The 14,355-nt window shown below is 54.2% G+C and overlaps 1 protein-coding gene across 9 annotated transcripts in view; it reads right to left on the bottom strand.

The window, feature by feature from the left end:
- Positions 1-3,586: 3,586 nt before the first annotated feature.
- The window catches only part of AGAP1 (ArfGAP with GTPase domain, ankyrin repeat and PH domain 1), a 553,979-nt gene continuing 543,210 nt past the window's right edge, over positions 3,587-14,355 (bottom strand). For 8 of the 9 annotated variants that reach the window (XM_047846407.1, XM_047846411.1, XM_047846409.1 and 5 more), the window contains 2 exons: positions 12,294-12,549; positions 8,050-10,958 (listed from right to left, as the gene is read on the bottom strand). In XM_047846407.1, coding sequence (XP_047702363.1) covers positions 10,755-10,958; positions 12,294-12,549 — 460 coding nt within the window. In that variant the 3' untranslated portion in view covers positions 8,050-10,754. Of the gene's footprint in view, positions 8,010-8,049; positions 10,959-12,293; positions 12,550-14,355 lie in introns of those variants that run through there. The other variant, XR_007149568.1, reaches the window with a different exon arrangement.

The raw sequence follows: 14,355 nt of genomic DNA, 5'->3' as shown, positions 1-14,355 counted from the left end.
TTGTGGCTCGGCGGCTTCTGGAACGTGCAGGAGACGAGGGGCCACCGGAACTCCGTGCTCACTGCTGGCACGCGCCAAGAGGCTTTTGTCCCCGCGCAACTGCGCCGTAACCGTGCTCGAGTCCTGTGGCCCACGGCAGGGGGCAGGCTCAGGGCTCAAGAGGGCACCTGGGGGGGGGGGGGGGCAGTCCAGGGGACGTGCCTGAGGGAGGCCCGAGAGACACATGGACCACTGGACCAGGGCCCTCACACCCACCACCACTGAGGTTCTGCCAGGGCACCTTGGGGTGGCTGTGGGGACGTGACCGTCCCGAGTGTTGACCCGGGGCACGCCTCAGACCTGTCACAGTTACACGGAGGCTTGGTGTCCTGAAAGAATGTTGGTACAGGTGGGCCCCGGTGCCCCAGGCGGGGCAGCCACTGGTGGTCAGAGTTTGTTCCTTTTCTCACGCACTTGGGCAGGTTCCGGGGGGGCTGGAGGGAGACCAGACACACCCAGCCATGGATCCAAGTGAGGCTCAGGAGGGGGAGAATTGTCCCTCAGAGAAGCACACAGGGAAGGGCAAGGAGGGTGCCCGTGCACGTGCAGGGAGGCTTGACTGAGCCGGGCTGGGGGTGGGGGGGATTCCCTCAGAGGGAGGGACATTTCACCTGAGACCCCAAAGTTTAGAAGGAGCTGGCCACAAAGAGTGGGGACCTCCCAGGGGAAGGGAAAGGTGGACCTAAGAGGGGGACGCTGGGACTGGGCTGGAGCCAACAGTGAGAGGCAGAGCTTGCTGTCAGAACAGTGGGGAGTGGCGAGGGGTCTCGGCACCGAGGGGGAAGATCAGATTCCCAGAAGGGTTGTTTGGGGGGGAGGGAGAGCGGACGAGGGGAGCTGCTGTGGTCCCCTGAGACCTGGGGCTGGGAGGGTGGAGAGCACCTGGGAGGGGAGGGGAGGAGGCTTGGGGACCTGGGGCGGCCTGGCCTTCTGGAAGGTTCTGTGTGCTGGGACTGCAGTGATCGGTCTCTGTGAACCTTGTTCCTCCGGAGTCTGTGAATTATGGTGTGCTCCTAGCCCGAATGCTTCCTAATTTTTAATCAATTTGTTTCAGCCTTTTATGAATCAGTTAACTACTTCTCTGGTTTTAGTATAAGCAAAAATTATATTCATAAAAAACCCAACCACTGTCTTCAAAGTCAGTGGCAAACCATGGGTTTTTAAAATGTACCTCGAAATAACTTTTTAAAAATACTTTCTTATGGAGAAAAGGTGGACAGTATAAGGAAGAAAATAGACACAACCCGGAACTCCCTGTAGAGAGACAGCGCTGCCTACATTTTGGATTTTTTTCCCCCTCAATACGAAATAAGCATATAAAAATACCTTTGAGAGACCTTACATTCTTTACTAGCGGAGTCCATTATATATTCCGTATCCTAATTTTTAAGTTACATGGTGTCATTTCTCCATGTGACAAACACATTTGGAATGACTGATGTTTCCATACGGTACTTTATATAACTATCCCCCTCCTGTTAGACTTTGGGCTCGTTCCCTGTATTTTGTTATATAAATACCACAGCCACAAACATCTTTTTTTTTTTTTAATTTAATTTTATTTGAGAGAGAAAGAGAGTGAGTGGGAGAGGAGCAGAGGGAGAGACAGAATCTCAGGCAGGCCCCATGCTCAGCGTGGACCCCGAGTCGGGCTCGATCCCACGACCCTAGGATCATGACCTGAGCTGAAATCGAGAGTCGGACACTCAACTCACTGAGCCACCCCGGCGCCCCACGAACATCTTTTATGCAAATGGGGAAGTAGCCACGTTCTCCTTGGCCAGATTCCTAGGTATCAAATTCATTCATGTAATCAACACAAATTTACGGGATGGCTTGTTGTCTAGGCCCTGAGCTCCTGGGCCAGAGGGAAGGTTTTTGGAACCTTTGTACACAACTCCGTATTGCTTTGCAGAAATGCTATTTCACTCCGTCTCCACCAACCGTCCCTTTGCAGCTGGGTACCATGACTCTCACAATCTTGGCTATTAAATCCAGACATTCAGTCTTGCTTTCGCTACCTTGCCAGTCTGACCGAGCTTTTCAGGGAGGGCATTTGGCTCAAGTGCCTTGGCTTGCAAAGGTTGAGTGGGCTGGAGAAGCCGTCACCTGCTGGGACCGGATGGACACTCTGAGACTGATTCCGGAGCACTGGATGGAAGGTGGGGACGGAGTCCTGGGAAGCCTGCCCACGGGCATCTCTCTGGGGGAGCCACTGTTCTGGGTATTGACAGAGGGTATTTTGGGAAGCCAAAGGGTGAATGGGCAGGGACCGCTCGCCCCCTTCTTCCTTACAGCCAGACCCTGCCCCACTGAGCCACCACGTTTCCTTCCCAGTCTCCTTTGCAGCCCTGATTGACCAAGGCCCCGTGTGGCTGATGTGATGGGGCATCAATAGAGTCCTAAGTGGGGCTTCGGGGAACACTGAATAGGAGAGGCCTGTTCAGATGCCTCTCTCCTTGTCCTTTCTCTCCTCCACGTGTGGAATGCAGAGGCCAGCGGTGGAGGGGCCCTCATGTGGGTGCCGGGAGGTAACACCCATCCACGAACGATGGTTGACCAGATGGCCGGAAGGAGGCTGGGCCCGGATATCCTTATGGATTGGTTCAAGCCGGCCCTGGCTTGCTCTCTTTGGGTATCTTCTCTGACGAGGAAACACAACCCCTTCGTCCACTTAAGCCCTACGTTACCAGATACAAGAGGACCAACACGCGTGCAAGTGGAACCTGATTTCTCCTAAAACTTTCCTTCGTCCTCCTTCTTTTATTCCCTAAAAGACAAATAACTCCCGTAACACTGTGCATGTGGTCTGCTGGGGTGTTGTGACCCTGTTGCCGAGGGGGCCGCGTGACCTTGGGGCTGGGTGGGATGCTCCCCCTGGGGGGCATGCTGTTGGCTGCCTGTGCCGTTGGAAAATCTCTGCAGGAAATGTAACGGGCTCATGTGTCTGTATATTTATGATCTGCAAGAGTGGGTGAGGGGAGGCCATCTGCAGAAAGAAGTGCCTGGAAGGTGTTTGCCAAATTGCTGCCAGTGGGGATGTCTGGGTGGCGGCATTTGGGTGTTTTAATTTTCTGATTTTGGCGCTTGGGGGGGGGGGAGTAAAGATAATATGTATTTTGTATGAGAAGAACGTCACACTATTAATAACGACACTATTCATAACAGCGTCCTGGAATGGTTTTACTTCCTAGCCCCCTGCTGAGCCCTCCTCACACATCTGGGGCGGTGTGGTCCAGCCAATCTCGGGCTGGGGAAACCACGCACGGGCCCTTAGAGTGGCTCGTAGACGAACAAGTTGGAAGAGACGCTCCTTAACGTCCCCTCGCGCCACGACCACAGCACCCGCGTGCCGACTTCCACATGCGAGAGGCCGCCTGGGCCTTGCACACTCCCTTCTGTAATCACCTCTTCTCTCGGATTTACCTCGCCTGAGCGCCGAAATCCAATTAGTCGTGACAAATGACCAACACGTCCCCCCGCTCCCCCCCAAAGCCCAACAAAACCTCCACGGAAAGCAGTGTAGACATATTTTCATTTCTTTATTAGAAAGAGGCCTCTACACTATAGCCACCTCTCTCCATTACTTTACACATTTTTCTCTTTCTTTTTTTTCCCCCTTAGAATACTGTACAGCCGACACAAAAAATCCCAATGCAGGAAAATACAAACTGGCATATTTAATCAAAACAAAATCATAAGAAATAACAAGCAAAGTGAAATGTCTGTCAATGGTTTTAATTACAGTACAAACAATATAAATAAAGCGTCATTGAGTCCTTGTGAAACAAACTTGCTGAATGAGGTAATAGAAAAACCACCAAAAAAAGGAAAAAAAAAACCCCAAAGAAACCAAAGCCGTCTCTGGATAAACCCTGGGCCGCTCTCCCGTCTTCTATACATCGCTATTTACAGAAGCAAGACGTGCTGGGAGGTGGGCAGGGACCCGGCCTTCCCTGTTCCCTCCTAGAAATGCCTCCTGGCTGCCACCGTTGACCCGCCCAGGCTCCCGTTCAGAAACACACCCGTGGCCACACGAGAACCCCATTCGAGGTCATGGGCAGGAGAGGAGGGGACTGTCTGGGGCAGGAAGCTCTCCTGGAACCCACGTGGCCGTGCCCGTGGCTGGCGTGGCCCACCCCTCCAGCCCTTCCCGGGGCAGCCGCCCCAGGCCTCCCAAGGCCTTGCGGAGTGCCCTTGGTCAAGTGCACGCAGCATCCTCCCCAGCACGCGGGTGCTCAGACGGGGGCAGGGGTGCCACCTCAAGAATTCGACAGATTTTAGACAAAAGGACAGCTGCAGGAGGGGAACCGCGATCTTTTCAAGGGTTGGAGAAGACGTGATTTCTAACCTCGAGATGTGCGCACGGCCGCAAAGCGGTTTCTAAGCATATCTGCTGCCCATGAGCCGTGTGACAACCCAGTCCTCTCTCAGATCTGCCTGGGCACCCGGGGGCGGGGCTGGAAGGCGTGCTGTGTTCCTGAGAGTGGTCAGTGAGCTAACTCCCAGCTCTGGCCCATGCACCCTTGGTCCCCACTGTCCCCTGACCCTCCAAGGGCCCGGGGAGGATGCACATGTCCCCCAGGCCACTCAGCGGCATGTCAGGTGCAGAGCAGGGTGCAGGGGACATCGGCTGGGCTGCCCACTCAGGCTTTCAACATCCAGGTGCTAAGCTGGAAAGCCCCGGGACGTCCTTCATCCAGCCCGGACACTGGCCATCTTACACGAGGAATCCCTAACTGCGTGGGCTTCTGGGGTCGGGGCCCCATCTTCTTCACATGAGTTTGGGCCAGCTCAGATATTAGCTTCCCAGGCCAGTGTTGACACCATCTGGGGAGGTACGGGGAGGTCAGGGCAGACTCTGATTTAGGGGCAAGCGCTCCCAACACCGGGAGAGTTCCATTTGGAAGAGTCCCCAAAGCTCTCACATCTGTGTGGTTCCTTTCTTTTACCCGCGTCTCAAAACAGAAGACAGGATATCCCTGCCGCCAGGGAATATTCTAGAGGGGACCTAACTCGACTTTGACAGGCGAGTCTCTAGCATACAGCTCCAACGCGACCCTCGGAGGACCTTCTCTACAGAAGCCACACACACCAGGCCAAAATAAAACACAAGCCCTGAGCTGACCCCTCGCACACTGACCAAGGTGGCTTGCCCTGCACGTACCCCGGGCACCGCAGGCCCTTTGGACGGGAAGGCCTCGGAGAAGGGCATTTTTACCAACCGGGTGCAAGCCCCAGAACCAAATGCTGTCACAGGAGAACAAAACGAGGGCCTCATTAGTGAAATGCGGTGAGAGCGGTTTTCAAATCTGCGGTCCTGACTCATTGCTTTGGGACGGTGCTTCCTACACTGGTGAAACCAAACTCCTTCTAGAACTTGGGCGTTTTGAAGATCACAGACTAAAAAACAGACTCTCTGGTTTTGCAGAATCCCGTGCTGATGGCTGATGAATTCGTCCTCTAATTGCCACTCTGGCCCAAACCGAAAAACCGGAACTGGAAAGAAGTGCCAATGTATGTTTAAAAAGCAGCAGACATCCAAAATTAAACAGGAAGTCCGTTAATATTGTTTAAAAAAAAAATCTATGTAAGGACAGCCCTTCTCCTCCAAGGGTGTTTTTGAAATATGAATTCTAAGCTGTTACCTGTCCTTTCTTCCTCACGAAGGGAGAGGTGAGGGGTCAGTGGGGGCGTGCTGACCCTGAGTGGCACTGTTTCTCTCTCCTCGCGAGGGGCCTGGCCATTCTGGGTTCCAGGGACAACTTCCTGGCGACGATGGAAATAAAAGTCTGTTTCCATCTAACTCGCCCCCCACCTTCTCTCCTCTGCGTAACTGGAGTTGGGTATTTTGAATATTCAACTCAATTTTGAATATTCTGACTGAAAGGCAACCTGATTTCGATGCCTGAACGATGACAGAGCCATCAGGGTGTAGGGCACGGAGCGGGCGGGGGCCCACACCGAGGGCTCACTGACCACAGGGCTTCCAGAAGAAAGCCACGTGGGAATTCAAGCAGGAAACGTGTCGATAATGGCCCGAAGTGAAAAATCCAAGTCTGGATGCCAAAGGCCCTTATTTAGCTTTTTGGTGAAGGATGGGGGTGAGAATCACTTGAAGACAGGACGTCACAAGGTGTGAAACCCCCATTTGAGGAGGCCAGTGAGAAATAAATTATATTTCCCGGGAAAGAAAGATGTGATTCTTCAGCACATTTCTATTCGAATTCCTTCCTGACTGCTTTTCAATTTGTTTGCTTGAAGGACATAAATACAATCCAGGGGAGTTCTAGAAAGTCAGGCCGACCTTGTGGGGCGCGTGAGGGATGGAAATAGCGCAGAGGGGGGAGGGGGGAGGGGCCCATCGAGGGGTAATGGATTTGCTTTCCAATTATCTTTGCCTTTTGAGAAGTTTTTGAGGCCTGACCATACTTACTCTTAGAGGCTCTATATTGTTGCAAGGCTTCTGAACCTCCCTAGGCGGGAATGTGGACTTCTTATTTCCGGAACATTCTAAATGCGAGGAGGAAGGGTGGGCACAGCTGGAGCCACGGTGACCCAGGTCATCCTCGAGCACAGCTCGGGCTGGGGGCCGGGTAGGACCCAGTGGCCACCCTTTACGGGGAAGATATGTTCCCCAAATGCAGGGACTAGACAGGCCGAGCCTGATGCCAGCCCTGAAAGGGACGTCCGCTCCAGCGAGGCCCCTCCTCTGACACTGCTCCCAGCACGCAGGGGTGGGGAAGGGCACTGACTGGTCCTGCAGAGGGGAGGCCCAGAGGCTCAGACGGGAAGGGGGGGCCGTCACCGACTCCCTAGGGCCCTGGCTGGGGGACGCACCGCCAGCCTGGGGGCAGCTTTCCAGGCCTGGGTTCTGGCTTTCTGCTCTCGGCATTTCTGTTCTAAATGAACAATCCCATTTCCTGAGCATCCAGCCTCTGGCTGGGTGTCTGGCTGGCTTTTATCACATTGGTTGGCAACCGACCGGTCATCAGATCCCGCAAGGCCACCCCGGTTTCACAGATGAGGAAAAAGATCCCCAAAGCTGGGGGCCTCTGCCCTAGGCCACACAGGAGGGACAGGAGAGCCAGGGCTGTCTTTCTCACTGGACCACGCTCTCCCCTATAAGTTAGTGACCGCTGCTTTGAGGATGTAGAGAATGACCCTGAATGCATGCAGGTGTTACAAAACTGCAAAGAACGGTCCCTAGGCCAGACGGCAGAGGCTGGGTCCAAGGCGACCCCATCAGGTTAGACAAAGCTTCAGAAGGCAGTGGTGCTGGAAGGGCCGCCGCCCGGGCTCACGGGCAGAGAATGGGCTCCTTTCAGGATCCTGGTCAAGAGTAACCCAATGAGAGCACCCGACCGCCGCGTGATCAGCGAGCACCCCCCTGCCTCCCCCTGCCTCCCGGGATAATTACGCGTGGTGTGCGTTCACTGGGAGACCCACAACTGCACCTGCTCATGGGGCCACAGACTCGGGAATCTGTCACCTGCTCACCCTGGAGCCGCTCCTCTCCTAGGATGACAGGAGACGGGCGGGGGCCGGGGCCCCACGACTGGGGCTCTGGGCTTGGAGAGCCACCTTTCTGCCCAGTACCGGAGATCTGCTCTCACGGGGTCAGAATCAAGGCTCCTTTCTCTGCAGGGTTTCCGGGGCACAGAAGGAATCCAGCCAGATCGTGAAGCTACCCTAACCCGTGACTGCGTGCGTGTGTGTCTTCCCCAGCACGTGGTTTCTCGGTAAAGGAAGTTCTACTTCTGAACAGAAGAGGCTGGACTATGCGTTGGTGTCCTCACGGTCACTTCGCAGAACCTCCACGAGAACCAACGAACACAACTCGACCTCCTTCCCAAATTGGTTATTTCTAACACTAGCCCTGGGTTTTGGCTTCCTGGCCTTGGTGTTACGTAAGGCTCTAAGATGGGAACGAGAGCATCGTTGGCGAAGAAAGCCCTTCTGGTCTGACACTGAAATATAAACAGATTAGCCATCAGTCACTTTATTTTAGAGGAAAACCCTTGAAAACCACCACTGCCTTTCCTCTGTTGCCAAAACTCGGGCTCAGGAAAGCAGGCCGCCTCCCGAAGCATGGCTAAAAATAGCAGAAGAAGGGTCAGGTTTCCTGAGGAGGAATCAGTGAAGTCCCCGTGCCGGAGAGAGGGAAGGGGTGCGGTGGGGGAGGTGGGGGGAACCCGGTCTAGCATTCAGGTCGTGAAAGGCTAAGTGAAAAAAGGAGTCATTTGGGAAAATATTATATTATAAACACATATAATAATATGTACACACTCATATACATCTCAAAGAGAAGCCTTACAAGGAATTCTGTTTCTTTTCAAAACGAGGCTTCGCTATATGATAGGGCGTTCCTATAGTGGGAATTAACTACAGTGAAATAATTTAAGAATTTCATTTATACTATATCTGCGTTCACTACGTGAAGTCTACGCTAAAGGCTGTGCGGAGGAGAATGTGTCCAGGTGGAATAGAACAGTAATGAGTTCTTCAAAAATAGGCAGTGACATTTTTTTCCCCTATTCACATTTAAAATAACTACACAGTGATGGAACACAGAATTAAAAACCAGGGGGAGGAGCAGGGACCTGTGGTCAGGGCTCTCAGCCTTCTGAACCTATCGTTCCTGGAGCCCGCTGGGCTCCACGCAGAGGAAGCAAGGTTACAAATGTCCATGAAACACTGACCCACATATAAATTCTGTGTAAAGCTTTATTTTTTTCCCCACCTACTTGAATTGTGTGTGTGTTTTTTTTTTTAAAGTGAAAGAAGAGGGAAAACTCTTACAAAATAGAAGGCTTCGTATATGAGAGCAGGGGACTTCCCCGGGGTGGGGGGAGGGGGCGGCCACCGGCCCAGCGTGGCCTTGGTTCCTGTGCTAGAGCAGCCCAGAGGCGCCTTCCCGGTGGACGACCCTCTCCTCCCACATACTGCTAAAGCGCCCCAGGCAAAGCTGCCCCTTTCCTTTTTAGCCCAGGGTGTCACAATCCGGCCACGTTGAAGGTGGCTAACGTCTGAAAGCAGCCCCGATGGCACGCAGTGACGGCAGGCCAGGGGACGTGCTGATAACCCAAACGGAGGGCCTGGCCGCCAAGTTAAGCCTTAGCGATTCTCGCCGGCCGGCAGGTGCCGCAGAGCCGTGGGCGGCCGGTCGTGACCTGCCTGTGCAGAGCACGTGGGTCTGGGATTCGCAAAGTCGCCCCCTGCTTTGCCACGGCCCCTCCTCTGGGTCGGCAGAAGTGCCATCAGATCGAAATGATGAGAAATCACATGCCGCCTTCCTCTTCTCTAAAATGCTTCAGTGTCTGGTTTTTTTTTTTCCCCCCTTTCTCGATTTTAATAAGCAAATTGTACTACTATCTTCTTCTGATGTGTTCCTTTTTCAAAGCTGTCTATCACATTAATGGAAGTGTTTGCTGCTGGGAGTGTTTTCCATGTACAATGATCTGTAACCCTCTCATCTCAACTAGTTGCACATTATTAGTTCACATCTAGTTCAGTTTATAAATTAACAGAGGTGACATTTGTCTGTACAAAAATCAATGCATATTTATGAACTTCTTTTATTCAAATAGATTTTCACAATCTTATCTAAAGACATAACACAGAAGCCTGGGTGATACTCCGGCGTGGCCCAGGAGTGACTGAGACCCAAGACCTCCACCTTGGCAAACGGAAGTAAAAGACCTCTGCCGTTTGGGGCAAAAAAAAAAAAAAAAAAAAAAAAATAGCCTTTTATGCCTTCGGTTAGTTCACTATGTGTATTCGAAGTGTTATTATTAGCTTGGATCCGTGATTTCCTTTTGAATTTCCGAGTTACCCTTATTTATTTTTTCCATTTTGTTTTTGCACCAAGGAGAGAGACGGCAGTCAAATAATACTCAGCAACTGATTTCCTCTCTTTGGACTGAAAAATTAAACAGATACTAAATTATGACAGTGAATTTAGAAAGAAGGGCTCCAAGGGCTCGAAAGAACATGTCTGAGATGATATGATGCTTCTAAGAAGTATTGCAATCACATCGTGGCAAGCATCCGAGCGTGCTGTGTAACTACCTCCTCGGCTAATATGCTTTTTTCTCGGTGATGACTAATCATGTTCTATTAAACAGCGGTAATGCTGGAAGAACTCTACTATACAAGTGTAATGAAGCCAGTATTCTCCCCGGACAGATTAGCTACAACTGATTTGACACATACCATCATAGGGGCTTCAAACCTGACAAACTCTGCCTGCTTCTGATTTATGCCGTCAAGCTCCTCGGAGAAGAGATGAAATCCGAGTGTTCCGTTTGGTAGAGGTGAAATGTACTGATGTGCTTAACTGCCAGTTAAGGAGAGTTACCCTTCTCCTTGCTCCTCGCCTCCCCTCCCCCTCTCGTCCCCGTCCCTTGTGCCGTGCTCTGTGTCCACAGGCCGCCGGGCCGGGGGACCTCGCGGTGTGCTATCAAGAAACCAAGGCCCCCCCGGGCAGCCCCTGCTCATCGCGGGGGGTGGGGGGGAGTTCGGGGGGAAAAAAGGAGTCGGTCCTGCAGCCTCGCGGCCTCCGCTGCGCCCCCGTGAGGACGGTCAGGCTTTTGTGATTGCGCGCGGGGTGAGGGCGGGTGGGCGGCTGACCGCCAGGAGGAGTGGGGACGCGACGGGACTCACGTGTCGTGACTTCTGGGCGAGGGCGCGAGGCTGCGGGGGCCCGGCGGTCCTCAGATGATGGTGGGCACCCGCCCGCTGCTGTTGTTGCGATTATTGTTCTTCCTGGACAGGTTGGGGGTGGCCATGAGCACGAAGCGCTCGTCCGGACAGCCGTACTGCAGCAGGACGTCGATGCACTCCTGGCTGGACGCCTGCCGGGCGTAGGCCAGCGCCGTGTTCCCGTGGGCGTCGCGGGCCATGACGTCCACCCCGTACTGCGGAGGCAACGGAGAGGGCCGTTAGGGTCGCGGGGGAGGGGGGGGGTGCCGCCGGAGGAGGGGACCAGGCGCCTTTCTCCAAGCCGTGCGGCAGCTCGTGCGGGGGAGGGGGGACGGACCACCCCGGGAAGGGCTACAGACGAGGTGGCTAGGGACGCGGATGGCCAGAGGCCACAGCCGGCCCCACGGCGCGTCCTTTGAAAGAAACCATGCGCTTTTGACACCCAGAAGGCCCTCCTTTCTGCAGGAGACCGAGGGTAATCCTGGCTTTGTTAGTTCTATTCTGCCTTTCCAATCGTAAAAACAAAAAATAAGCACTTCTTGATCTCGGAGGTGATTCCCTTTCATTGGGGGAAATCTGTATGTAAAACAGGGTGCAGAAAAGTCCTCTGTTACCGCTATCCAGGTCCTACTATGGGTAAGCACCGCCATCCGCCCCCGCCGGGGACCTCTCGGCAGGCTGCCTTCTGTCGCCCTTCAGTGGGGACGCGCGGTGGCGGAGCCCCAGAGGTGTGCGGGCCGTGCCACCGCGGGTGTGGGCTGCTCAGGTGCCCGCGGCTCTACACACTGTCCCCCTCTTGTCGCCACTCAGGCTTCATGACGAATGCGTCCGTAGAAGTCTAAGAATAATTCTTCCTAGGGGCGCCCGGGTGTGCCAGTCGGTTGAGAGTCCAACTTCGTGTCAGGTCACGATCTCACAGTCCGTGAGTTCGAGCCCCGCATCGGGCTCTGTGCTGACAGCTCAGAGGCTGGAGCCTGCTTCGGATTCTGTGTCTCCCTCTCTCTCTGCCCCTCCCCTACTTGCGTTCTCTCTCTCAAACAAACAAACAAACAAACAAACAAACAACAGAATAATTTTCCCTAGTGGAAGTTAACCAGAACAGTCCAGAAGAAGCCCTTTGATAAAGTCCTACCATCAAACTCTGGGTCCAGTATTTCTGGGTTGGGTAAAGGGAAAACCATATAAACTAGCTGTATTCTCCCCTTCCACCCCCCTCCCAAACACAGGACGGCAGTTGGTTGTAAAAGGGACAGGACAGACACTCCACCCGCACCTGACCCAGAAGGGTCATGGGACAGATGAGCTCTGCAGACACCCAGCGAGGGAGGGCTGGGCAGAGCAGACCCCGCGGACCCCCTCCCTCCCTCTGATCGGTCCTCAAGCGGCGTCCTCACACAGGGGAGCCCGGCAGCCAGGGGCCTCCGCGCCTCAGTTCCAAATTCCCGACTCGTATGCTTCCCATCTTCAGACCCGCCGCCTCCCACCAGAAAGATGCCCGCAGAGCAGAGCAAGGCGCCCGCGGCTATGCTGTCCTGTACGCGGCGACCTACCCAGATCAGGAGCTGCGCCAGGACCACGTTCCCCTTCCGGCATGCCAGGTGCAGCGCGGTGCGGCCGTCCCCCTCTCCACACGTCTCGTTCACCTCGTCCCGGGAGCCGTGCGCCAGCAGCAGGATGACGGCCCGCAGGTCCTCGTCGGCGGTGGCCCGCAGCAGGTGCTGGCCCAGGGACAGCTCCGTGCAGGGCAGCGGGGCCAGGAAGAGCTTCTGTTCGTACTTGGCCCGGATCCATCGCTCCTTCTCTTCCCTGCAAGAGTCCCCACAAGGGTGCAGTCGCAATCAGGAAGGGTGGCCGAGGCCGAAACCCCTCTGCTCCAGAACCCACGTGGTCCGGGGGCATCGGGGAGGAAGCGAGATAGCAGGAGACGAGTTATCTTCACAAGGAAGCCCCCTGAGGCACGGGCTTACTTTTTTTTTTACAAAGTGGGGTCCCTGACCAGCAGCAGCTGGGAACCTGTCAGAAATGCAGAATCTCAGGCTCCGCCCCGGACCTCCAGAGTCAGAACCTCTTGGGGGGTGGTTGCAGAACCTTCCGGGGGGGGGGGTTCTGATGCCGCGGAAGCTGCGGCCAGGGGGAACCACCCCCCTGCCCAGGGTCTGGCACGATGCAGGGTGGATGCCACAGGCCGGATAAGCAATGACAGCGCTTAGTCGGGATCAGGGGACATTGCGGAGCACAGCGGACGGGATGGCCAGTGGGCTCCCCGCACCTGGGTGTGACCTTGAAGTCTTAGCTCTTAATTCCTCCCCACGGAAGGGAGTATGTGATCCCGCTGGGATCTCCACATCCTTCGGTTGAGGAAAATCTTACTACAGGCCCACGGATGAAACCGCAGAGACCCCCATGTAGAGGTCTAGAAAAGACAGGCAAACTAAGTTCCTACGTGATTCTGTAATCTCTCTGGATACGTGGGGAACATCAAGATGTTCTAGGGCCCAGCCCAGGAGACAAGGCAGGCGGCCCGAGGCCAGAGCTGAGCTAGGGGTGCAGGAGGGGAGGACACTGGGGAAGGGCCTTGGGACGCAGACAGCAGCCCCAGGCGTCCCTCCCCCAGCAGCACTGGGCCTGCTGAGAATGTGCTTCCTGAACTTTGGCGGAAGGCGGGGTTCAGGGTCCAAGTGGCACAGGATGCTGCCTGTGACATCTGGAAGGAGGGCTGGGGAGGAAGAGGAGAGGGCAGAATGGGAAGGGAATGGGCAAAAGGAGACAGAAAGGAAGAGACCCACAGCAAAGTGTGTTCATACCGTCCGAAGCAAAGGTCTGTGGCTGCTTAATGAAAGAAGAAAAGCAAAGCCCTACAGAGAAGAGGGGCTCTAATGCCCCAGAGACTTAAATGATACACTGGTTCACAACTAACCCCCCCTAAGACCCCGCGTTTTCTCCAAGAGAATAATCAGGGTGCAGAGCTACAAACTACACAGAGAATCACTTAGGGCTTCCGTGACACTCTAGAAAGAAAACTCATTAACCATGACATTTCTTCTTCCGAAGGACAGAAAAGACGCCTTGTTTACACCTTTTACTCGTGTTTACACTGCTCCCAGTGATCTAGTGTCGGGTTAGCCCTAATCTGTTTTTAAATACTTAGGCAAACAGATTCTTCCAGGAGCAAATCTGGATTAGTTTTGCTTCATTTCCTGGTCCATGCGAGTGACCCCAGGGTGACCCCCGACCCTTTTCATTCGGAGATTTCCAGGACAAACACTTGGCTACAGCTGAGAACCCACCCCCGCAGCCCGGACGAGGCTGAAGCTGGACGCGGCCCGCACCCTGTCCCCGCCTGGGCCAAAATACCGGGCGGGCGAGAGACAACACACTCCAAACAAAATCGTGTTTCTCGTGCTATGAAAAAAACCCGCATTTAAAATGTATTTAGCATACGTTGGTGCGTTTCGTAAACCGCCAAACAGCAAGAACAAAATGGGAATGAAATGAAGAGGGACAATGGTGAAGGGTGCATCCAGATTCTCAAGTCCCCACTTGCTAGCTCTCGTTTTTTGGTGGGCATTAAAGTCAGAGCTGTTTTATTCTGCTCTGCTTGGTTTTAATTCG

Source organism: Prionailurus viverrinus, unplaced genomic scaffold, assembly GCF_022837055.1.
Source record: "Prionailurus viverrinus isolate Anna unplaced genomic scaffold, UM_Priviv_1.0 scaffold_39, whole genome shotgun sequence".
In the NCBI taxonomy this organism is placed as follows: Eukaryota; Metazoa; Chordata; class Mammalia; order Carnivora; family Felidae; genus Prionailurus; species Prionailurus viverrinus.
Note: the sequence above shows the minus strand (reverse complement) of the source record. Positions and strands in the feature narration are given on the sequence as shown.